The 25330-nt window shown below is 44.1% G+C and overlaps 1 protein-coding gene and 1 long non-coding RNA gene across 2 annotated transcripts in view; both read left to right on the forward strand.

Annotated features, from left to right (window-relative positions):
• LOC147660718 (uncharacterized) overlaps positions 1-16592 on the forward strand; it is a 74175-nt gene extending 57583 nt beyond the window's left edge. The window contains exons 3-4 of the long non-coding RNA XR_015306196.1: positions 15816-15887; positions 16538-16592. This is a non-coding gene — a long non-coding RNA (uncharacterized LOC147660718). The remainder of the gene's footprint in view (positions 1-15815; positions 15888-16537) is intronic.
• An 857-nt stretch (positions 16593-17449) lies between these two features.
• LOC147660719 (uncharacterized) overlaps positions 17450-25330 on the forward strand; it is a 146266-nt gene continuing 138385 nt past the window's right edge. The window contains exon 1 of the mRNA XM_086951511.1: positions 17450-19192. Coding sequence (XP_086807637.1) covers positions 17974-19192 — 1219 coding nt within the window. The 5' untranslated portion in view covers positions 17450-17973. The remainder of the gene's footprint in view (positions 19193-25330) is intronic.

Genomic DNA, 25330 nt, shown 5'->3' on the forward strand with positions numbered 1-25330 from the left:
ATTCTCATGTAGAAAAGTGCTACTGGTAAAGCTACAATCCAATCAACTCCCTTCTCTCTACATATTTTTGCAAGGCGTGTTTTCAGGGTCTGATTATGTCTCTCTACGAGACCTGCTGCTTCGGGATGTCGGACACAATGGAACTTCCACTGATATCCTAGCAGGAGTGATACCTGCTTCATGAGCTCGGACGAGAATGGCTGCCCATTATCTGAGTACACGATTCGGGGCAACCCATACCTGGGGAAGAATTCACGAACCAACTGCCTGGCAGTGGTCGGAGCAGTGTAGTCTGGAACTGGATATGCTTCTGTCCATCGGGAGAGTGCACATACAACTACGAGGACATACTTGAATCCTCGACAACGTTCCATCTGGATATAATCCATCTGGAGGACTTCAAAAGGGTGATCGGGAGGATGAAATCCACCTTGCTCTACGGGAATGCCTTTACCTGGGTTGAACTGACAACAGATCATGCAAGTACGCACTTTCTGTTTTGCTGCTGCTCGTAAATGCTTATTGAACCAAAGGTTTTGAATACTGTCTAACATGGCTTTTTCTCCTAGATGTGCAGGACTATGTGCTGTATTAATGATAACTTGAACCATAGAGTCGGGGAGAAACCATGTGGCTTTTCCCTTCGTCATCCATCCCTGTTCTGTCTGGATCCCTCCTAGTTCAGTCCATTTCCTGATTTCGTCTGGTGTAGCATGTGTCTGTATATCAATTACATCTAGGGCAGGATCCCTAACTGTCATGCACTGTGTCGGTGTCAGAACTACTGTCTTTGTCATATCAGTTGAGTGAGTATGAGTCTGAGCTGTATGCTTGGCTGTTCGATCCGCCAGGTCGTTACCCTGGGAAATGGTATCTGTAACTTTCGTATGTGCTTTGCATTTCATGATGGATATCGCTGTAGGCAAATGTATTGCTTCTAACAGAGCTTGAATGAGGGGTCCGTGCTGGATTTTGGCACCGTGAGAAGTCAAGAAACCTCTCTCTTGCCAGAGGACTCCGAAGTCGTGTACAACTCCGAAGGCATAACGGGAATCTGTATATATGTTAACTTTCTTATTCTTGGCTTGAATACAGGCTTGGGTCAGAGCGATGAGCTCTGCTGCTTGAGCTGACAGGGTGTCAATACGATGTGTTTCTATAACTTCAGTTTCCGTTGTGACTGCATAAGCGGCCACTAGCTCTCCTGTACTTGTTCTCATACATGAACCATCCACATAAAGTGTCAGGTCTGGATCTGGTAATGCGATATCTGTCAAGTCTTGTCTGGGTTTAGTCGTAATGGTAATGACTTCAACACAATCATGTGCAAAAGGGTCTATCTCATTTAATGGCAAAAGTGTAGCAGGATTCAGTGTATTGCAGCGTCTGATTTCTCTGTGTGGCTGAAACAATGTCAATTCATAACCTGTCAGTCGTGCTATAGTCAAATGTTGGGTCTGTGTCCTATTCAAAAGAACTTCCACGGAATGTGGAACTTGTACTGTCAATTGGTGTCCTAATACTATGCTGTCACTTTGTCTGATTGCTAGAGCTGTTGCTGCAACTGACTTTAAGCACGCAGGCAAAGCCTGGGCTACTGGATCCAATGTACTAGAAAAATAAGCACACGGTTTGTGTGAACCTGCTTGATCCTGGGTGAGGACTGACAATGCAGTACCTCCACGTTCTGTGACAAAAAGTGTAAAAGGCTTGCTGTAACATGGTGTCGCTAGAACTGGTGCTTGACATAAGGCTTTCTTTAATTCGTCAAAGGCTTGTGTATGTTCCTGAGTCCAAGGGAGGACAGTCGAAGACGCTGCCTCCTGTGTTGTCAACTGAATGAGTGGCTTTGCTAGAAATGCATATTGTGGAATCCATTGTCTGCAATAAGAAGTGAGTCCAATAAAGGCTCGTACTTCTTTCTGTGTCTTGGGTTGCGGAAGATGTGCAATTAACTGTATGCGTTCAGGTGTAAGCTGCCTACCCCACTTGTTCAGCAAGTGCCCAAGGTACACCACTTGCTGAGCACAGAATTGTAGCTTCGAAGGAGACACCTTGTGTCCCTTGTCCGCCAAGAAGAGCAAAACTGTCAGTGACGCATGTTCACATTCAGGTTCGCTACGGGCGGTGATCAATAAATCATCGACGTACTGTAGTAGGGCAGTGTTCGGTGGCAAATGAATACTATCAAGTTGTCGTTTTAGCGCTTGACTGTAGATGCTGGGGCTTTCTGTGAATCCTTGAGGTGCGCGTGCAAATTTGAAACTTCGTCCATTTAAACAGAATCCGAAGAGGTATTGGCTTTCCGGATCAATAGGAACACTAAAGAAGGCGTTCTTGAGGTCAATTACAGTAAAGAACATCGCTTCAGAATCAATGGCAGTCAATAGGGATGAAATGTATGGAACCACAGGGTATTGTGGTACAATGCATTTGTTCAATTCTCGTAAATCGATAACTAATCGATAAACCGGGGGTGCATTTGGATCAGTGCGTTTAAGAATTGGAATGATAGGGGAATTACATAGATTCGAGTCGGTTTCGACAACCACTCCTTGTGCTATGAGCTCGTCAATGATTTGCAGTAAAGCCACTACAGCATCTGGTGGTAACTTGTATTGTCGGATACGTGGTAGTACTACTCCTGGCTTGAGTGTAACTCGATATGGAGTGATGTGCATACAACCTACATCAGTGGGGCCTTGTGCCCATAAATGTGCAGGAACATTCTGTAATCTGGGATCAATATCTCTCAACACATAGTGACCTTTAAAGTCACGCAGAAACAATCTTACTCCTTCCGGAGAACAACAAATGACAGCTCCTAGAGCTTTCAGAGTCTTAATTCCCAATAAGTTTTCCGGACATGATTTCGTGAGTAATAGATCTGTAATATGGGACAACAGACCAACTTCAAGGGGAACTGGTTTCGATACTTCATTTACAATAGGCTTTCCTGAAAATCCAAGGGAAACATTCTGTGTGCCTGAGAGGGATGCCCCTGGAACCTCGTTCTGACTAATAGTTGTCCTGCTTGCCCCTGTGTCAATCAAAAACTTTCTATCTTTCCCTAATACCTGACTATGTACGTAAGGACCCTCTTGATCTACAGGAACCTCAATAAGAGGCAGGCCAACCTCCCTCTCTAGGCTGTTTCATGTGTATCGCTGATAATCGGGGTAGTCGGTCTGGGCATACTGGTACATCTGCTGTGTTGTGTGTTGTGTTGCGGCAATGGGTTGTGGCTGTGGTACCGCTACAGTCTGTACTGTCTGTTGTGGAGCATGCATAGGCTGTACATTTTGTGGAACCGATTGTTGGACCTGGTCCTGTCTAGGAGGACGCGGTCTCTCTTTGGTTTTACCTGTAGCTATGTTGTGTTTTAAAACTGCACAATCGTTTATATAATGACCTGGCTGTTTACAATAGTTGCATGTCCCTTTAACAGGAGTTGCTGAATTACTGGACTGTGATTGGCCCTTTTTATGACCATCTGCTGGAACTGACTGAGCAACTAACATTTTCATTTTCGTGTCTTTCATACACCTTTGTTCGTGATTGTGTTCTTCCCTGATTCTATTCTGGTGGTACTGTAACATTTGTAACATTTGGGAAGGCGAATTAGCTTGCCATGAGCTCTCGACTTTCACTACACGGTTCTTAACCTGAGGCAGTGAATTCTCGACTAGTTTGGATGCAAAAAGGTGTGGGTATGACTCGTTACTTGGTTTAAGACCACTATTAATAATAAAACATTTCTCAAATCGGGAATAAAAATCACTAGTGTCTTCATCAGGTTTCTGTTTGCAGGCTGAGATCGCATCCCAGTCCTCCTTTTTAGTTGCTAACAATCGTGGTAAAACCTGTACTAATAATCCTGGTAGCGCTTTAGTTTTGTCCCCAAGACCTAAACCTGGGGTACGACTGTTTTCTTCTGTTTCCAATACAGTCCAATCAATCTTTTGGTCTCCCACCTCCCATTCTTTTTCCTTGAGTTTTTCGTAAATACCAGCTGGTAATAATACTTTCAATATTTTCATAATGTCAGGATAGGTATAATCTCCCATGAGTAACATGTCTTTTATTTCACGGTGAAAACCTGCAGGGTCTTTATCATGACTAGGTACTATTTTCTTCATTTCCAATAATTCCATTTTAGTTATGGGCGTGTATACAAATACACGTGTAAGGGTGTTATCGTTATTCCTAATTGGATGTACTTCTCGCAAGGGGTTCTGTCTGTCTATGTAAAACATTTTTCTTTCGGCGGATGGGGCTGGAACAAACTGTGGGTTCAGAAAGGCACTATATCTGTGTCGATGTTCTAAAATTCCTTTAATTAAATCAGTACCCAGGCCTCTCCATTTATTCATGAGTAACTCTATTAATACATCGGGTAGGGGACCTGGATCAAAATGTTGGCTCTTATATAACGTCAAGAGGTGTTGTATCATGTACATACCAGCTAGTTGCTGTTCGTCTGGGGAAAGATTCAAAAATGTCTGTGCTAATGCGTCATCATTATAAGTGTTGGAATTGTCAGCCCATTGTACTGCTGACCGGGCTAATTCTTGTTCATCCATGGAATTGAGTACATGGTACCCCATTCGTTCTTGAAGTATTTTATCGGTAGCCTGGAATAGCTGTTCAGGAGTTTTCGGATTTGACATAGCAGAGTGAAAAAGTCTCCTGCTCTCTGGACGTAACGTTTTATTAAAGGGTCTACCCTTTCCTACATATGCTATTGTTTCTGTATGTTCTTCTAGCTCCTCCTCCTCTGAGGATTTATTCACGTCTGCCTCCCCTTCAGCTTTTTCTCTTTCATGAAACACTATTATTTCTTTACGTATTTTTCTGTACATGGCATCTATACATTTCTGTTTATCATGCTTTCCGTCTGCAATATTCTGACCCCATGTTGTTAATACCTCCATCTCTTCTTTATTTACACCAGGCCGGTCTCGTTCTCTTATGAAACAGTTTATGAGGAATCTTAATATTATACCTTGAGTGTCTACTTTCTGATGTGCCATAGCTTCGTGAATACATTCCGGACCTTTCCCAGTCTGAACGAAAAAATATATCCTGTCTAGATGATCTATCATTCCTGGAAATAGAACTAAAAAGTTTGCGGCACGTCTTATACGTATTGAGGCTAACAACATGAGACCGCTCTTGCCTGGTATTGGATCATATCTACAGTCTGTAAGATACTCTTTAAGTTTTTCAACTGTAATTGGTTTCGGAGTACGTTGCATTGCTAGTTCTCTAACTGTTAATCGGTGTACTGGTGGCGGGGTCTGGTAACCTCCTAATGCACCTCCTGTAGCGGAGGCTTGAGCATCGTCTGTCTGTAGGGCCGTGTCAGGCCCAAAAGGATTAAGCGGATTAATAGGGGGTACAGGTAAGGGTGGAGGAAGCCGACCGGGAGGGGTAAGCTGTTGCGGACCTGGAATCCGACGATCAGGGGGTGGTATAGGTACTGGTGGGACATTAGTATATTCGGGAGCTACGTCGTCTAAATAGGAGGAAAGAAAAATATCTGCTGCGGTCTTGTGACGTAATTTAGTCGGGACCAATGGAGGGGGCAGATCTTTTGGGATTTCCGGGGTCGCCTTGGGCAGGCCCTCGGCCAGGACTGGAAACAATCCTGTCCTAATAGCGTTACTTCGTCTATCGTGTTGTTCCATCCTAACTCGTTCTCCTTCTTCTAGTAGTTCTTTTTCTTTGGCTTTTTCAGAATCCTCTCTACTTTTCTCCGTTTTTCTGAGTTCTTTCTCTGTCCTTCTGTGTGATTCTTTACGCCATAGCTCAATGGCATCTTTCTGTGACTGTCTGGCTTTCTTTTTCCACAACGCTTCTTCTACTCTCATGATGCACTCGGCATCCCATGTCCCTGTAACGGGCCATCTCTGATTCTCTGCTAAGTCTTTGGTGTAATTCGTCCACAAGTCGAGAAATAATACAGCGTCTAAGCCGTGTTTGTGGTACATAAAATAACCGGGAGTGTCCCTGGGTGGGATGGGAATAGCTTCCTCGAGTATCCCTTTTCTAGTTCCTATCTGTCTTAGTTTAGAAAACAGCGGCATTTTGAACCTGGATATTTGATACTTGATACCTACTCGAATTTGAACACAACTAATACAATAAACACAACAATGAAGATCAAACAATCACTCATACCACAACATTTAAAACCACATTAAAATATTTCGGAACGGATAATAACTAGATAACTGGATACTTGATATACTGCTAAACAGTACAGATACACTGCTAAACAGTGCAGACCAGGTCTGTGTACCCAAACCCGTCTTGACCGGACACAAATTAATGCACCCGTCTAGATGCGTCCCCAGCAACGGTACTCACCGGGAAGCACGGAACGGAAGGCCTCGGAAACTCGATACTGGACTGGACCGGACTGGACTCGACTCGACTCGCAGATACTTCGGAACTGGTGGGCCTCTGAACACCTCGGACCTTGCTCTCTCGGCTGGGCTCTGGTCGGGACCCTCCGCACTCCTCACCGCCTCGTCTGGGTGTCGATCGCAGCCTCAGTCACCTCTGTTGGCCTGAGGGAGATACAGGAAATCCTGCGGGTACGCGTAGTTGTCCGTCACGGCTGTGGCAGGGGGCTAGGCCTGCAACGCACCGCCGGCGCGTAAGGTGGGGGAGGAGTCCCTATTCGGGCGCCAATTATGTGGTAAAATGAAAATTACCTATGTGGAATTTATGCGGTAAAATACAATTAAATAACTCAGTCAAAAATGAGAGGCAGAGTCCGTGGCATCTGAGGTTTATAGGGGTTTTATTCCATAAATGGAATTGGTTCGAACCAGGTTATCATGTTCCATTACCATGAAGGTTCAGGAAGGGACAGACAATACTTTATTAACAGTGCACAATATATATAGTAAATGCATATAATGGTAATGGATACAGAAGGCGTAACAGCTGAGAGAGGAAAGATAAGAACACATGTGCGTAACAGAAGGCGTGCACGAGGGCGTACACGGAGGTGTGTGCTAGAAAAGTCACAGGAAAGTGTCACAAGTGGGTTGATCCATAGAGGAATCCTGCAGTGTCAGCAGAATGATATAGCTAGATGCGCGCGCAGACATCATGACGTGTGATTGACGTGGAACTGGAGGGTGAAGGGGACTTGACATTTAGCTCTACATGAGGAGACAGTAGTCTGGAGTGTCAGAACAACCTAATCCCAAATCATATCTGGTATCTAATGTTTGGGGAACTGTATTATCTAGAAGGAAAAGTCTCTCGGGCAGAGGCTATTCTATACTGACTGTAGTGCGTGCATATATGTGTCTACGTGTAATGCGAGGAGCCATGGGCCTACCATGGTAACGAGAGCAATGAATTACTTGCACGGAGACAGAAAGGCCGGGCCCTTTGCTCTGCAGCTGAGGGGATGTTTACCTAGATCACTAGACAGGAATGTATTTTCGAGGAGCGGAGCAGATAACTTGAAGGCAAAATACAGTCTTTGGCAGGCAAGCAGGCCGAGCCGGGCACAGCTCGCCGCACAGGGAGTAAGGCAAGGGTCACGGATGCAGGAGCAGATTTCAGACACAGAAGGCAGAAAGGGCTCAATTGCAGAAATCAGGGCCTAGCTCGCCAGAGCCAGGAAAACGTGAAAGTGCACCATGTAAAGACGGTGGCACGGCATACTTAGGAACGGAATTATCGATCCATTCATGGTGGATCTGAAAGAGGACACATTAACGTTGGACGCAAATGTATTTGCGTCTTCATAGCTGGTTGTGGAGGGAACATACATGTACTTGAAGCTCGTACATGGAGCCGTTGGGGTCTACGATAGGGGACACAATTGATCATAAAAATTCATATTACCTCACTTCTCCTTCCTGTCTGATTTTCTTCCCCTCACCCCACCTGATGGCCCAAAATTCTTTCATTTGTCAAGCAAGCGGTAAGATGTAGATTAGAGCTTAGTTTGAGGCGGTGTTCGGAGGTGGGGCCCTTCAGCACTCTCTTTTTCGGGGCTGGCACTTATTTTTCCTCATCAGACTTTCACCCATCAATCCATCCATCCATCTACCCATCCATCCACCCACACATCCATCCACTCACCCATCCATCCACCAACACACATCCATCCGCCCATCCACCCACCCATCCACCATCCATCCATCTACCCACCAATCCACCAACCCATCGATCCACCCACCCAACCATCCAACCACCCACTGACACTTCCATTCACACATCCATCCACCCAACCATCCATCCACCCACCGACACATCCATCCATCCACCCACCCATCCATCCACCCACCCAACCATCCATCCACCCACCCACACAGCCACTGACCCATCCATCTAACCATCCATCCATCTACTCATCCATCCACCCTGACACATCCATTTCACCCATCCATCCACCCACTGACACATCTACCCACCCATCCATCCATCTCCACTTCTTTCCTCCATCTCTGACCGCCTTGGCAAAGTGGGCTCGGGCCCGGCCTTTTAGGGGCCCCTGATAGACCTGGCTCTGTTCTCCACACAGCCCTGCCCTGATGAACTTTAATGGTTTTTAAACACAGTTTGTTTTCATATATTTGTATCACAGGTGGGTGGCAGGGATTGTGCGCAGTGTCAGTGAGCTGCTGCTGGGTCATTGGACACACTTTAGAGTCTGGAGCAGTCTGATTGGATCAGGAACCCACAACTGGTCTGAGCAGGGGCCCCAAAATGTTTGGTCCAGGGCCCTCACAATCCTTAAGATATACCAGCCTCCCCCTCCTCTTCCTCTCTTTCCATCCATCTAATTTCTACCTCCCACCCCAGATAGAGAAGCAGAGGGGCCCCTCCCAGAAGCAGAGGGGCCCCTCCTATAAGCAGAAGCAGAGGCGCCCCTCCCATATGGAGAAGCAGAGGGGCCCCTCCCATATGGAGAAGCAGAGGGGCCCCTCCTATCCTTCTACAGGGGTCCCCAGGGGGAGGCAGCAGCAGTCGCCCAGGGAAGGGATTATTCTGTCTTTATTTTAGGATCTTTATAAAGCGTGAACGAGGGGGGGGGGAGCCAAGGCGCCTCGGATTAAACATTTATTATCACAACTTGTGACAAGAAGAGATACACACAGTATAACACCCCCAGAGGGACAGATATGAGGAGTGGGGTACAGTGGGGTGCAGTGTCAGCTGCACAAGACACAATCATCACCACAAGTCAGAAATACCCCAGAGATCTGCCCCCTCCGGAGAGGACATTTCATGGTTAAAAGTCACTTTTTGGGGACGGATCATTGAGGGGTGTTGGGGGAGGGCAGGAGGGACAGCAGCATCACCCGAACCAGGCCCCGGGGCTGAAAGATGGAAATGGATCAGGACATTTCCCTCATTCTGAGTGATGAACACGTGCCTCGTGTGTAGCTCCTCGTGTCTGGTGTGTGGTATTAAAGCGCCTCGGTCCGAGCCACAGTCCTGCCACCGGGGGGCGCCTCTGGGCAGGTCCAGGGCAGCAGTGTCTCTCTTCAGGGCCTGTGGATAGCGCCCCGAGGCTCAGGGCGGAGTCAGAGGCGCTGTATGGTGTGAAATGAACTCAGGGCTCCTCTGTCCTTAATGAGAATCATTCACTGAGAGGCCTGTCCAAGGGTGCAGAGGAGGAGAGGCCTGTCCAGAGGTGCAGGGGAGGAGAGGCCTGTCCAGAGGAGGGGTAGAGGAGGAGAGGCCTGTCCAGGGGTCAGAGGAGATGAGGCATGTCCAGGGGGGCAGAGGAGAAGAGGCCTGTCCAGAGGAGTGGCAGAGAAGTTGAGGCCTGTCCAGGGGGGAAGAGGAGGAGAGACCTGTCCAGGAGGCATAGGAGGAGAGGCCTGTCCAGAGGAGGGGCAGAGGAGGTGAGGCCTGTCCAGGGATGCAGAGGAGGTGAGGCCTGTCCAGGGGTGCAGAGGAAGTGAGGCCTGTCCAGCGGTCAGAGGAGGTGAGGCCTGTCAGGGGTCAGAGGAGGTGAGGCCTGTCAGGGGTCAGAGGAGGTGAGACCTGTCCAGGGGTGCAGAGGAGGCGAGGCCTGTCCAGGGGTGCAGAGGAGGCGAGGCCTGTCCAGGGGTCCGAGGAGGTGAGGCCTCTCCAGGGGTCAGAGGAGGTGAGGCCTGTCCAGGGGTGCAGATGAAGTGAGGCCTGTCCAGGGGTGCAGAAGAGGTGAGGCCTGTCCAGGGGTGCAGAGGGGGTGAGGCCTGTCCAGGGGTGCAGAGGGGGTGAGGCCTGTCCAGGGGTGCAGAGGGGGTGAGGCCTGTCCAGGGGTGCAGAAGAGGTGAGGCCTGTCCAGGGGTGCAGAGGGGGTGAGGCCTGTCCAGGGGTGCAGAGGGGGTGAGGCCTGTCCAGGGGTGCAGAGGGGGTGAGGCCTGTCCAGGGGTGCAGAAGAGGTGAGGCCTGTCCAGGGGTGCAGAGGGGGTGAGGCCTGTCCAGGGGTGCAGAGGGGGTGAGGCCTGTCCAGGGGTGCAGAGGAAGTGAGGCCTCTCCATGGGTGCAGATGAGGTGAGGCCTGTCCTGTGTTTGGGTGGTTCAAAGGAGGTGGGGCCTCTCCAGGAGGGATGCAGTGGAGATGAGGCCTGTTCGTCCAGGCGGGGTGGTCGAGAGCTGAGTTTAAGTTTGTTAATTGTTGTCCCAAGAGATTTGTGGAATGAGTGTAAGTTGCTTGTAAACTGGCCAATTGAAGAACCACAGAGTGAAGCGCCTAAAAATACTTTATTATATATACAAGAAATTAATTCAGATTTACAGACAATATTGCAAAGTCGAAGACCGGGTAAAAGAGGGCGCATCTTTTAGCTATGCATCCAGATGTTAGTGCTTAATGTGAGGGGCTGCAGACTAATATTCTGGATGAGATTTTGTTGTAACCAAAGTACTCTAGTGACAATTGTGTTACTAAGCAGAAGAAGATCAAAATAATAATAATGATGGCTCAGTCAAAAATTATCCAGAAGGGTGACAAAAGTGGTTCTCACCGATTGTATTCTCGTTTTGCTTCTGGGTTTGTTGCTGGTGTGAATTTGGATATGCACGGCGTTGGTGTGCAGAGTAATGATGTTCAGTATGTGCAAAGAGGAAATGTTGTTCTTCTGGGTCAGGGACGGACCGGGAACCCTAACCAGGCCTGACAATTTTGACGGACCAGCTCCCTGTCTCTTTTGTTGCTGGGGGCGATATAGCAGCACCAGAGCAAAGCCAGCCAACAGTAAGAAGTATGTTTCCCAGCATTGAAGAATCAGCCCCCACTCTTCCAGCCTCCCGGGGAACCACTGGAAGCCCGTTACGGCCAGTCCGGCCCTGCTCAGGATGTAGGTTTCACTGACAGTGGCAATTTAAATACTTTAAACACTGATAATGTGCAGAATAAGACATGATTGTAGTGAATGAAATGATGGATAGTCAGGTAGTTGCTTGAAGCTCTTTATTTCAAGTAAGATGAACAGGAGGAAACCCCACCAGGAACAGGATGGTCACTGCTCAGCCCTCTCTCATCAACTGTCATTCCACATCCACACCAGGCACACTAACATTCTACTCACTCTGTCATCCAGCATTCAACATTCCACACAGACATCACATTCATACTGGCTGAGCAGCAGGCAAGGAGATAACACAAGGCACAACATATCCCCTTTTCTTCAATGGAAATAAAACACAATAATATAATACATAGCAATATAAAAGGCAATATATATGATAAGACTTGCAATATATATGTATTTACAAAAAGACCAGAAAATCAAAGATAGGAGAAAGAAAGACTGAGTAAAAGATAAGCAGCAAGGAAAGAGTGCAAAAGAGAAACCGAGAAACTAAGCAAATATAGCTAAACACATCCCCTTCCCTTGGAACATTAAAATTGCAAAATGCAATAATACCAAAATGTAAAGAATAACCACTGCAGAGTAGGCACAGCACAATAGAAGTGAGTGCGGATAAATAAAAGGTAAAGCTGATGCTAAGTACAAAGATTACGTAGGGTAAAAACAGCGGAAAGGGCGCGCGCACACCCCACACTGAATATGTATAGAGACCAGCTCTGAACAACCCAAAGAAAAATAATCTCTAATCTTAAAGTACCAGTAGCTGTATAAAGCATTGAAAGTAATACAGACTTACTCGAATTGCTGTACCAAGCATTGAAAGTAATACAGACTTACTCGAATCGCTGTACAAAGCATTGAAAGTAACACAGACTTACTTGGATTGCTGTATGAAGCATTAAACGTAAAACAGACTTATTTAAATTACTGTATGAAGCATAAACGTAATACAGACTAATTTGAAGAGCTGTATAAATCATCAAAACAAACAGACTTACTAAATATCTGTATAAGTAATCACAATTGTAGAACAGAAAACCTACTAGATTGCTGTATGAATTATTTAAAATACAACACCTACATAAATTGCTGTATAAATTATTTAAACATCACTGCAATCTTACTAACAGAAATTGTTGCATGGAAAACGTCACGTAAAGCAGACTTAAATTAATTGCTGTATAAATAATTAAAACAAAACAGTCTTAATCAAATAGCTGTATCAATAACTAAAGCCTTACTGTCTTATTCGCTGAAATCCTTAAAGCACTACATATAAGCAGATAAAAATATGAGCTCCATGTAACATGGACATTCAAGGAGTTAAAAACAAATTGAGTACCAACTTAATCCAGAAGATGGCAGTAGGACCTTAACTAAAGTATTCCAAAATCAATCAAATAGCACGAAGAACATACGTTTCACCTGAGTCATAGAACAAACTATTACTCTGTAATCATTGTTCCACTAACAAGGATAATTTTGTCTCGTCTGTGCTTCCTGCGACACTCCAAGACCCGAGAGGCCCACGATCAAAGAAGTCACTGTGCTCAGCGTGACAGAAACCGGCAATATTGAGACTTCCTATAGTAACGCTTGCGCTTCTCTCACCATGTCCCAAATGTGTTCGTTCTCTTTTGTCAGAGCAAGCTTGAAATGGAAGCGGGGAGCTTGTAATGGAAGTGTGAAGACATGATGACACGTGAAGACAGAAGCGTGCTAGAAGATTATGACCTGTTAATTTCCAGCGCGGGCAGGGCGTCAGAAGAACGCGCTTTACAGCCGCGTTAGTCAGGAGTGACGCAACATGGGCTCCGTCTTCAAGATGGTTGGCGTTACCATGGACACGAACAACAAGATGTCTGGCAAGGATCGTCATGGCGTTTAACGTACCCCTTACGACCAGACGCAGGCAAAGATTCTCATACGTCATCATAACCAGGATGGCTTCACCGTGGAAGGAGCTCTCCGTGTGCAAAGATCAAGGCAGTTGGCAGTTGGAAAGTAATGTCATCTAATGTTACCAAATTAACTTCAGACTTCCACACGATAGAATTATTAAAGGAAATCACCCGTTTTTTAAATAGGAAAGACTCGTTTTTCCTCTTTGCAGCAAACTGTATTTTGGACAATTTTAAAATTTCTTCCTCTCAGACTTCCTCACAACTGAATTTTAAATGAAAACCACTCGTTTTTCCCCTCTTCTTGGAAGCAAGTAAGCGAGTGTCATAACAGTACTTGACTTTAAATAGTCTTTTCAAATTTACTCGTTAGGCATTTTCCTTAACAGTACTTTTAATTTAAAGGTCAAACAAGTCTCATTGGGTTTGTGACCTTGAGCTAGATCTGGCACTTATGAGAGTTTAGGGCGACCGATTTCGGGGTCACTGGTGGGGTTTCGGAGTGCCAGGTAGCATAACAAAAGTATAGAAATGTAAAAGTCCTTTACCTTAATTGAATTCTTCTCTTTAGATTGAAGGTACCTTAATTCGCTTGTAAATAGTATGTTGCACGCTGTCAGTTCTTCAAACGTCGCCAAAATGTAGTGAATGAAATGATGGATAGTCAAGTAGTTGCTTGAAGCTCTTTATTTCAAGTAAGATGAACAGGAGGAAACCCCACCAGGAACAGGATGGTCACTGCTCAGCCCTCTCTCATCAACTGTCATTCCACATCCACACCAGGCACACTAACATTCTACTCACTCTGTCATCCAGCATTCAACATTCCACACAGACATCACATTCATACTGGCTGAGCAGCAGGCAAGGAGATAACACAAGGCACAACAATGATCCTTGCAATGTTTGCAGGAACCTGGGAAACTGGAACATGAATCAGATGGCACAGACTGGGATGTAATCACACATTACTCAACTCCCGGAGAGGGAGAGAGAGGGGGTCCTAGGGAGAATATTTAAAGACCCATCAGTTTTAATCCCCAATCCTACTGATAAATAACACCTGAAAACTGATGGTCTGAATAAAAAGAAAAAATTATATGTAACCATACACACAGAACAGAAGTAAGCAAAAAGACCCACATTACATGAGCAGGTTCTAGTCAGTTTGCTATTTGATATTATAAAAAAAGTTTTCTTATTTCTTAGCACACATTTGTTGTGGTGGTTTGTCTATTGACTTTACAGCTAGAGCTATTTCTGAGTCTGTCTTTTGATATACTTTAGAGGTTACCTTTATGTGATCCTCCTGCAAATATTATGATAATTATTTCTCTGATTGAGTAACCATGTTTATGCCGTCAGTAATTATTTGAAACCTTTAATATAGCTTTGTAGCTTGTTGTAGCTCCAAAGGCAAGTGTCTTAACCAAGGGAACGGTCCTTTATTGGGCAGTATTGCCTGCTATGGCTGACTATAAGGTCATTACACTTTTTGACCTATGAGGGCAGAATGGGAATGTGTTACTTAATAAAACAACGGTGTCCCAGAGACCCAGGGGGTTGAAACTCCTCCGGTACTCCGAACTGCTGTAAGCGTGAATGTTGAACAGTTAACACCTGCATGCAGGACTACAGGAGTTAATTGTTGAACAATCACAGCAATCGCTGTGAAAGGAGGCTGAAGTCAGCCCCTGGTTTTCCCTGGGCTTGGCTAAACTGGTTTTCATCATTCAGGTGAGTCGGGAGATACGGGAGATGAGCAGAACCCCCCCCTCCTTCCCGAGATGCCAGTGACACTGCGAGCTACGGGAGGAGGAAGGGGGGAGGCTCCTGTGTGCCCTGCTACAGGTTCTATCTTCTGCCTTCTCCTGTCCAATCCATATATTTCAGAGAGGCAGAGGCTGTGTATTAGGACATTGTAATGTTGAGAGCAGCGGGCCTATATCAGGTTGTATAGGCTGCTGCTGCTTTGTTGTCTTCAATGGAGATCTAAACATTTCAATGTTCCAAGCTTTGTCTCGTGAAGGATTTATTTATGCTGACCCTCCGCATCATCCCTTCAGATAAGTTATAGATAAAAAGCGCCAACACATTGATGCTTTGTTACTTCTATTGCTTGGCAATCAAACTCTGTATCAGTTTGACCTTGAATTGCAGTTGCTCAGAGAGCATGGTTTGAATAAATATAAGAGTCTGGTTGATTTATGAAGTGTGGGCAGAATTATGTTCAAGGACTTTAACATACCTTTGCAAACCAGATTGTTTTGATTTGCAAGTTTCATGGTCTATAAATGGAAAGATGGGGGTTATGAAGAAGTGGACTGTGTTGTTGGGGTTTGTTCTCTGAGACTGTGGGTGCACTCCATATTCACAGAGACCTTTTCCAGCAAGGGATCATGGTTCTTGGTGAATCAAAAAAGTATTTATTCATACCCATATTTTCTTCACAATGGCCTCCAGAGAACAAGCGATTCTTTTGTGTTGTAAGTTCAGGACGGTTATTTGTAAAATGTGATGAAGTGTGATAGTCGTCTGATGCAAAACTATTTCTTTACTTCCTTTCAAGGTATTCCGGGATGACCAGGCAGTGCAGCGTGGCTGCCACCCTTGGAAGAACAAAATATGATATAACTATCAGGTAAGGATTCCTATAACTCTTAAGTTTCCTTTTCCCCTGTTTCTTCTTTCTCTATTCCCTTTCTTGATCTCAGTTTTTTTTGTCTCTTCAACATTTGACTCCCTCTGTACACTATTCTTGTTGTTATCAAACTTCTGATAATAATATGATGGAGCCACATTCCTCCTGGAAATGTTGGGGGTGTAGTGCAAGTCCGATTCCTTTTTAGGTCAGTTTTGCCCAGCAGTTCCTTAACGATTGGCACATTTGTCTCCTCCTCTACACCACGTGATACTCTCCCCCCTCTGACTGTTCTTTCGGCGTCTTTTCTCTCTTGATCTAACTTCCATCTCTTTATGTATTCCTAAACTATCCTTTTCTGTCTTATCTACTACAAGCAAGAGACACAGTATATGTGTGTGAAGACACATGCACACAAGGCTTGCTTTAGGGTGATGCAACCGGTGGAGCTGCACCTAGTGCTGACCTTGGGGGCACTGTCTTTAGAATTAACTTATGGGTTTACAAGCATCTGCTGCACAGTATCCTGCGCAGGAACATGTGGTGAGAGTGGAAGATAGCCTTTTATCTCTTTCTTCTGTTTTGTGTTTTTCTTTTCTAGACCCTTTTTTGTTTCCTTTACTGTTGTGCTGTTTTTTTCTCTTTTTCAGGTGTTGCAGTGCCTGGGTTCTGTCGGAGGAGTGTGATGAGTTCAGGGCACCAAGTAAGTCCTTATCATCCGCACAATTTGAAATAGTGAATTCCACTGAGCTAACTGGACACAGCGTCAGTCTACAGTGGCATAATAGTAATTACGTTTTCTCTCACATCCATGAGCTCCAGTGATCCGAAGCTCCAGATTTACAGTGTCCCCGAGCTGTTTCACCACTATCAGAAATGATACTCAACTGATTTCCTGGCTTGTTTTTGTCAATATATTCTTTGTGCAAAGTATAAGGTCATAAATATTTTTTCTTTGTGTTCATTTACAATTTCTGACTCCGTTTCTACAGGTGACTGAAGCATGAACAGAAAAAAGAAGGTTTAAATTTAGAGAAACACAAGGAAAGTTAAAACATTCTTGAGCTCTTGAGAAGAAACACATTCTATGTACCAGGAATGGTGAGGATGTTGGAGCGGAAGAAACTGGTGAATGTGAAAGTTGTCAAATCCCTAAAGTAAAATGACCATAAATGTTTACCAAGTGTCAGTAACTGAGATTGAGGAGAACATTGGCCACAATTGATGCCCACGCAGTGCGCATGGGAATACTCAGTGTTGTAAATTCTGTTTGATGGTTTATGAGAAATGCTTTGGAGACGCAAACCCTCCACAACAGATCAGCATCCGTAGACGTGTTGTGATGTGACAGAACCGCCAAAAAGACTAATATCCTCGGTTTACAAGAGCAAGCTTTTGTCTCTGTCTCCTGAAGATGAGAGCAGAGAAAAGGTTGTTTAAAACTCATTGTAAATACGCTTTCTCAGATGTCAATTCACCAAAGAGGCTAGCTTACCATTTCCAATATAGGAAGATTTTCCCCCACCAGCTCTGTCTCTTGGGTTGATCCGAGTGGTTTCAAAGGGTCCTGTAACTCCAAAGTGGATCATGTGCCTGTCTTAGTCACTGAGCAAAAAAGCATATACTGGCACAGGAAGTATAAAAGGGGCCAATGTTACGCTATTGATAATTCATAACCCACCCTGGCATGCCCTAAGCATCTGTCATTACTTGTATGAAAAAACATACCTAACAGTCAAACACTAAAGCCCAAAGACCTTACCAGTGCTTTTAAAACTCCTAAATCAAATGTGATCAAACTAGAATCACTAAATGAGACTAATTAAACTTGAGAGAATTCACCCAGGCATAACTTGGTGAAAATGAATCCATGAGAGGTCTCTTAATCAATACAAGGGGCTCCTCAGTGAAAGTTAATAAGACAAGTTAGATAGGTGCCTTTAAAGGTAGGAAAATGATCTCCAGGTAAAAACTATCATTAGTTAAAATACATATGTTAAGAAGAGCATCTGAAATGTATTTTAGAAGTTAATGCTGAGTTGTAACATAAACAAGTACACAATCAGAAATCAAATTTAGTCTTAAGATGGCATGTACCCAGGAACAAACCCAACTTGGAGAAACAAACAACTCTAATAAGAGCAATGAATGTGAGAACAGCTTTAGTCATCAATCCCACCTCACTAAACATGAGAAAACTATTGTTGGACGCAAACCCTATCAGTGTCCCGAATGCCAGAAAGTCTTCACTCACAAATCCAGCCTTACGGTACATGAAAGAACACACACTGGGCTTAAACCGTATCAGTGCTCTGAATGCTGTAAAAGCTTCAGTACCAAATCCAATCTCACTTCACATGAAAGAACCCACACTGGGCATAAACCGTATCAGTGCTCCACATGCCAAAAAAGCTTCAGTTTTAGTTGCAGTCTGATTCACCATCAGGGAACTCACACTGGCCAAAAACCTTATCAGTGCTCTGAGTGCCAGAAAAGCTTCAATCGTAAATCCAGACTTTCTGCACATGAAAGAACCCACACTGGACAAAAACCTTATCAGTGCTCTGAATGCTATAAAAGCTTCAGTCATAAATCCAGCCTTGCTGCACATGAAAGAACCCACACTGGACAAAAACCTTATCAGTGCTCTGAATGCTATAAAAGCTTCAGTCATAAATCCAGCCTTACTGCACATGAAAGAACCCACACTGGGCAGAAACCGTATCAGTGTTCTGAATGCCAAAAAGGTTTCTATCACAAATCTGGTTTAACTCAACATGAGAGAATCCATACTGGGCTCAAACCCTATCAGTGCTCTAAATGCCAGAAAAGCTTTAGTCGGAAAATAATTCTCACTCACCATGAGAGAACTCACACTGGGCAAAAACCTTATCAGTGCTCTGAATGCTGTAAAAGCTTCAGTCATAAATCCAGCCTTACTGCACATGAAAGGACCCACACTGGACAAAAGCCTTATCAGTGCTCTGAATGCTGTAAAAGCTTCAGTCAGAAATACAACCTTACTGTACATGAAACAACCCACACTGGGCATAAACGGTATCAGTGCTCTGAATGCCAAAAAGGTTTCTATCACAAATCCGGTTTAACTCTACATGAGAGAATCCATACTGGGCTCAAACAGTATCAGTGCTCTGAATGCCAAAAAAGCTTTGGTCAGAAATCCAACCTTACTGTGCATGAAAGGACCCACACTGGGCATAAACCATATCAGTGCCCTGAATGCCACAAAAGCTTCAGATTGAAAACAACTCTCACTAGACATGAGAGAACTCACACTGGGGAAAAACTTTCTTAGCTCTCTGAGTGCTGGAAAAGTTTCAGTTGGAAATCTGGTCCCGCTCAACCTGTGAGAACTTACCTGGAAAAATCCTTGTAATTGTTCTAAATGCCAGGGAAGGGTCTGCTGGAGATTCAGTTTCATTCAATAAGAGAGAACCCACAACGTGAAAGAAAATGACCCGTGCTCTCAATGTGACAAAAACTTCGGCTGTAAATGTAACTTTCCACATAAGAGAGACAATGTGGGAGAATAAAAGGTGCTCACTGTCAACCCTGAGGAGGAGCTTTCAGCATCGCAAAACATTTACATGGAGCAGCCACAAAGACATCAATCCATTGATTGTCCAACAAACCGGCTACTGAGAACAGCGCACAGCGTGGGATGGAAATGCTTGAATTAACCTCATTCTTTTATAACTATTTGTGACCTCATTCCATTCAGTGTGTTTTTTTCCTTGAGTGTTTATAAGCAGTGGCTCTGACCCACAAAGGCCATTCGATCCTGAACTTTGAGGCCACGCTGCTAGGATCTGGAATGCAAGTAACTTCAAACTGTTTCCAGTGTTAACGAGCCTCACCAGGGGGCTGCGGCAGAAGTCCCTTTGTCGTAGGTCTCTATGGGACCAATATCTGTTCATGTCTGTACCACGTAGGGCTGATCATTGAGAAAAACTAAAGGTGATGGATGGACTGGTAGTTAGTCTCAGCAACATCCCGCCACATCATTTTCTATTCCCCGTGCCACTAAAGACAAGGCCAACCATATGCAAACCATTCGTGGCCCTACCCTAAATAGTCCTAATGATTTCTGTTCCAATGGGACATGGCCTCGTATTACAAAGATCCACATGAGTGGCCTCTTTCCATCTTCTTTTTGTTTCAAATAGAACCTGCTATCCCTTTAACCATGCCTCAGGCCTGCCACGTTCCATGCTTTGGCTCTGATCATCAACCTTGAACCATCTCCATAACTTGTCAGCTGTTGTAATTGCTTGAAGTTTCACACATTTTGATGGCCGTGGATTCAGGTTCAACTTGATGACCCAACTCTACTCTGTGGGAATTTTGCACTTCAAGCCACTTCTGTGCAGCTCATCACCTTCTGAGACTGATTCAGCCAAAAACCTTGCATCAAATTCCAGTGTTAATCATTACCAGAGACTAAACTTATCTTTGTCCTCTCGAGCATAGCTACCGAAGTCAACTACAATTTTGTAGGTGACTTCCTGATTGATTCAGTGGATCTGCTTGTTTTTTATTCATTTACCTTTTTGTTTGGTTTTGACAGTTGTTTTTGCTAATTAATGATCCTTACATCACAGCAAACCTTTAGATTTTGCTTCCGAATAATTATTACATTTTCTTTTTGATCTAAACTTGGTTTGAATCTTAAAGTTCCTTGTCCTTTTTTAATAAACTGTATTGAAATGTGTGACTTCCACTGTTTTGCTCTACCTACACACCATGCTCCTGTCGCGTTCTAATCTAGGACCCCGATCAATACTGTGACCTTATGCCCCTATACGGCTATAATCCATTTATTCCCCTATATTGGCATAAACGATCAAATGCAATATTCAGAAACTCGTCTCTGGCCTCACACGATCAGAGCCACATTTCAGAATCACTTCCTCTGCAGCTTCCTCTGCAGCTCATTAGAGCAAATGACACAGCAGAAGCCACTATCTAAGATTCCTAGATTACACTCCGAGTTCTTCAACAAGATAAAAACTCAGCAACCTGGGATGGCCCCGCTTGCTATGTTTTGATTAGTAATAGAACTCTATTGAGCACTAAGAGACGATCACTTCCTAGTGACATCTTTATTGACGTCTTATGTCCAAAAACTTACGTCAAACCAGGCACCTTTCAGGTATAAATATTACCAACGTTGCCTTAAGCAAACACTGATGCTGATGCTATCGCTGCCTCAACGACATCGATGATAGCGATGGTGTGGTGAACATAGGAGCAGAACAGCTGTCCTCCTGCAGAGCCCAGCAGATACTAGCTGCCCACGGACGCTGCCCCTCCTCCTCTTCCTCGACGCGCTGAGAGAGACGCTGTCTTTTCTCCTGCCGAGAAATCCAGCTCCGGCGTTTCCAGCCCACTCTTGCGAGTGACTGGGATATCGAGTCCTGGAAGGAGATACAAGACCTCCAACATTCTATTCCAGAGGTATGGTGTTGACTAAACCCTTAGAGAGAATTCTTGAAGCAAACCTTGGCAAAACCAACTTAACTAAAACTGCTACTTACTTACTCCCTCCCAAGTATTAGGCTTAGGTCAGGTATACTGGGGTAGGCGTAGTTTGAAGCACCAGTTGAGTACGTTAGCCTAATGTATATATGAATGTATATATGTTTTATTCATTTTAAACCATTGTATGGCTAAGAAACCATATCAATGTTTTTACAGTATTATTTCGCAATACTCATTTTACTGTACGCACTTTTTATAATAACTAGTCTTGCAATTGTGGCAATTCATTTCTCTTGTATGAGAAGAAAGACTGTTCAATAAATAATACCTTTTTATTGAAAACGCCCGTCTCTCTATTCTCTGCACCTTGGTGAAAGTAATCTGCACAAAACTGACTGAGTAAAATAACTGTCTATTGTTTCACACGACTCTAGAGATTGACTCTTATTCTAAGGAGCAAAGTTGTCATGTTTATGCGGTTGTTGGAAAACTGAATCCCTTCTTGTCTGTACCAGGGAAGCTGATCACTTCCTATTCAGTCAAGAAAGTTTCCAGTGACCTCTGAGCTAGTTGGTAACAAACCCAATTAAGTTTAGCATAGTCAGTGGAGACCTGGAAGATCCGCACTTCTACGTCCATACTACTGTTTATGTTATTCCAATGCGCAGGGCCTATTGGGAAAATAGGAACTACACTACATGGCGCCCAACGTTTGGTAAGGCGATAAAACTAACGCAAGACGTTAGAGTAACTCAGTCGTGCATTTTTCACACAGACCCCTTTCTCCCGTAAATACTCCAATAGACGTCTGGAGTGGGTAAAAGGTTAAAATCCGCCCGACCTTAGTAGGAAGAGATTTCTATGTAAAGCTCTGGTTTATTCAACGTTGAAGGATACAGTGTTCCAAAATATTGTGCACCTAATCTTTGTGTCCTTGGAGACCTGCTCTGCAAAACCTGCATTTATAAAATGTCAGTAGAAAACAACGGAACTGATGCCGCAGTAGATGCGACTCAGCAGGGTCCCGACGGGACTACTGAACCGGGTGCGATAATCATCCCGGCACATTTAAGAAAATCTATAACGTCAAAACTTATAGAAAATGGACTGACCACACAAGGCGGCACAGTCATCTTTGTGATAGAGGCACGCGAATATCGGCAGACAGAGGTATTCTATTCTGGATTAAAATTTCCAGCGGCAAACGCTGCAACACACGAGTTCCACTACTATATAGTAGGGGATCAACCAGAGGAGTACGCTCCTTTTAAGGAGATTGAAATCCCATTAAAATTCCAAGAGCATTTGCTCTGGTTTAAAGGCGTCCTAAAACACAATGATCATATTACCAGGCTCGGTCCACTAGGTAGACCAGGAACAACGTGGCCGGTTCTAGCCAGCTACACACCACATGCAGACATTGCAAAAATGTCTAGAGAAGAACTTTTAGCACAGCTAAAAACATTAATTAAAATACATAGGCAATTAGTCCAATATGTAATGCGGACTGCTACAGTCCAATCAGCAGTTAATGTACCACAGCTGACCCCTCATCAGGGGAACACCAATAAAATTACACCACAGAACATACAGTCATGTCTTGGTAAAACACCCATTAAAAGGGAACAAATTCCTTTCTGGTTAGCGCAGAAAATTACTCAAATAGAGGCAGTATTTTCGAATACTGCCCCTATTGAGAAACACAGGATCCTGACCATCTGCCTTCCAATGGGGGTCGCACCACACGTGGAGGACTGTGACACTTGGGGTACAGTCTTTGCTTCCATTTACACAAAAACACATGGTGTTCCGTCAATGGCGGTAATACCAGAATTGCTAAAACAGATTCAAAATGAATACGGACCAGAACCTGCTTTAACTCTTGGTATGAAATTACTGAAAGACTTCAAGCAGGTCTCGGCTATATTACTAGCCAATATAAAAGGAGAAGCAGCATCTGTAGCGATCCGCCAGAAGTTGAAGGAAACAGATATAACAGATCAACCAATTGAGCTTGCCAGAATTATAGAACAATGTTATGAAGACAGCTTGGGTGGAAAACCAGTAAAGCCCCAACTGCTCGAAAATCCTGAAAAATTATTTATTAAAAATAATTCAAACACTCCTAAAAAGAGCTGGGATGGAAATAAACAATCCACTCCCGAAGAAAAAGTTTTCCAGTCCAGAGGAAGGTCTCCTCGACGGAGGGAAAGAACTCCGACTCGAGAACACCAGTCTCCTCAGAGGGAGCCCTCTGAGAAAAGATATAACCTTAGAAATAGGGATAATTTGAAGAAGCCTGATAGATATCAAAGTATTGATACACGTCCCTCTCGATCTTTTTCGCATAAATTGGAAAGAAGAGGACCGTCAGACCCAGGAGAGCACACCAAGTCCAAAGACAAGGAACCTGCTCAAAGTAAAAAATCACAATTTCCAAAAAAGAAGGTAGCCAGTATTAGAGTAATGGAACATGCCGAGAATACTGAGGACACAGTTGAAAAACAGGGAGTGGGCACAGACAATGCTAGACAGTGCAGCAGAAATCAGTATAGCCCGCAAGATCCTGATGAGTCATCTGGAGACAGTGGACACGAATGAATACATTCAGGTTGAAACTGCCGACACCAGACTTAGCGAGCCCCATAAGATATATGAAATACCACTGCGTATAGAGGGTGATAAGACTAGGAAAATAAGGGGTCTATTTTGGGATAAACTCTCAAAAGGCTATGACATTCTGTTAGCTGATAAAGATTGGCCCCCCAGAGTTTGTCAGGGAGTGCCCTCGTGGCAAAGAAATGATTATGCCTGCCTTCTCGAATCACATTCCGATTCACAAAAAATATACTTATGCTAGGAAATGGGCAGTAGCCCAGGCACCAGCATTATATAAAAATCATGTAGGATGGGATGAGGATTCTCCTCCTCACAAAATCCAGTTAAAAAGTCAACCGACTGCACAAAGGCAGTATCCCATTAAGCAAGAAGCTAAAAAACAAGTCAGGGAGATTTTAGATCAACTTGAATACCAGGGGGTGATTGAAACATGCACCTCTCAAATGAACAATCCTTTGTTTCCTGTCTCCAAGCCAGACAATTCATATCATCTAGTTTTGGATTACAGACACCTTAACGCATGTTGCAAAACATTTGCAGTACAAAACTCGCATAGTGCTGCACTAATGAACAACATAGTTAGGAAAAAATATAAAACGACATTAGACATATCTAATGGTTTCTTTTGTCAAAACATTGCACCAGAAAGCAGATACTTGACCGCTTTCTCAGTAATGGGGTCTCAGAAAAATTTCTGTAGGCTCCCACAGGGATTCAAGAACAGCCCAGGACTATTCTCAGCCAGAGTAACAGAGTTACTACAAATATATGATGATGAGGCATTATCTTACGTAGATGATATCTATCTCACAGACAATGACTTGGAGACTCACTTGAAAAGAGTGAACACCATTATACTTGGGTTCGCAGCAGAGGGTTACAAATTCAACTTTAAAAAGTCTCGAATTGCCCATCTGACAGTATTATTTTTAGGATACGAATTATCAAGTGAAGGAAAAAGGCTAGCAGACACCTTAGTGCGCTGTATTCCAAGCTCCAAAAACGCTGAAGAACTTACAATCGATTCTAGGCTTTCTGAATTTCGGAAGAACTTACATTCTAAATTACGCGGAGAGGGTTAAACCTCTCTACGAACTAATTAAACCTGATATTAAACCAATCACTTGGACTCAAAAACACACAGAAATTTTGAGATCACTGCAAACAGACATGTTAGCAAAAACAAAATTAGATACACGTGACAACACACGCAATCTTGTAATCCGAGTCATCCCAGGAAGATGCGGATTCACGTACCTGACCTCTAATGACGGAGAAAAGTTACCAATTTCAATTAAATCTCACCTGTACACACAAGCAGA

The sequence above is a fragment of the Lissotriton vulgaris genome, unplaced genomic scaffold (genome assembly GCF_964263255.1).
Source record: "Lissotriton vulgaris unplaced genomic scaffold, aLisVul1.2 SCAFFOLD_2418, whole genome shotgun sequence".
Classification (NCBI taxonomy): Eukaryota; Metazoa; Chordata; class Amphibia; order Caudata; family Salamandridae; genus Lissotriton; species Lissotriton vulgaris.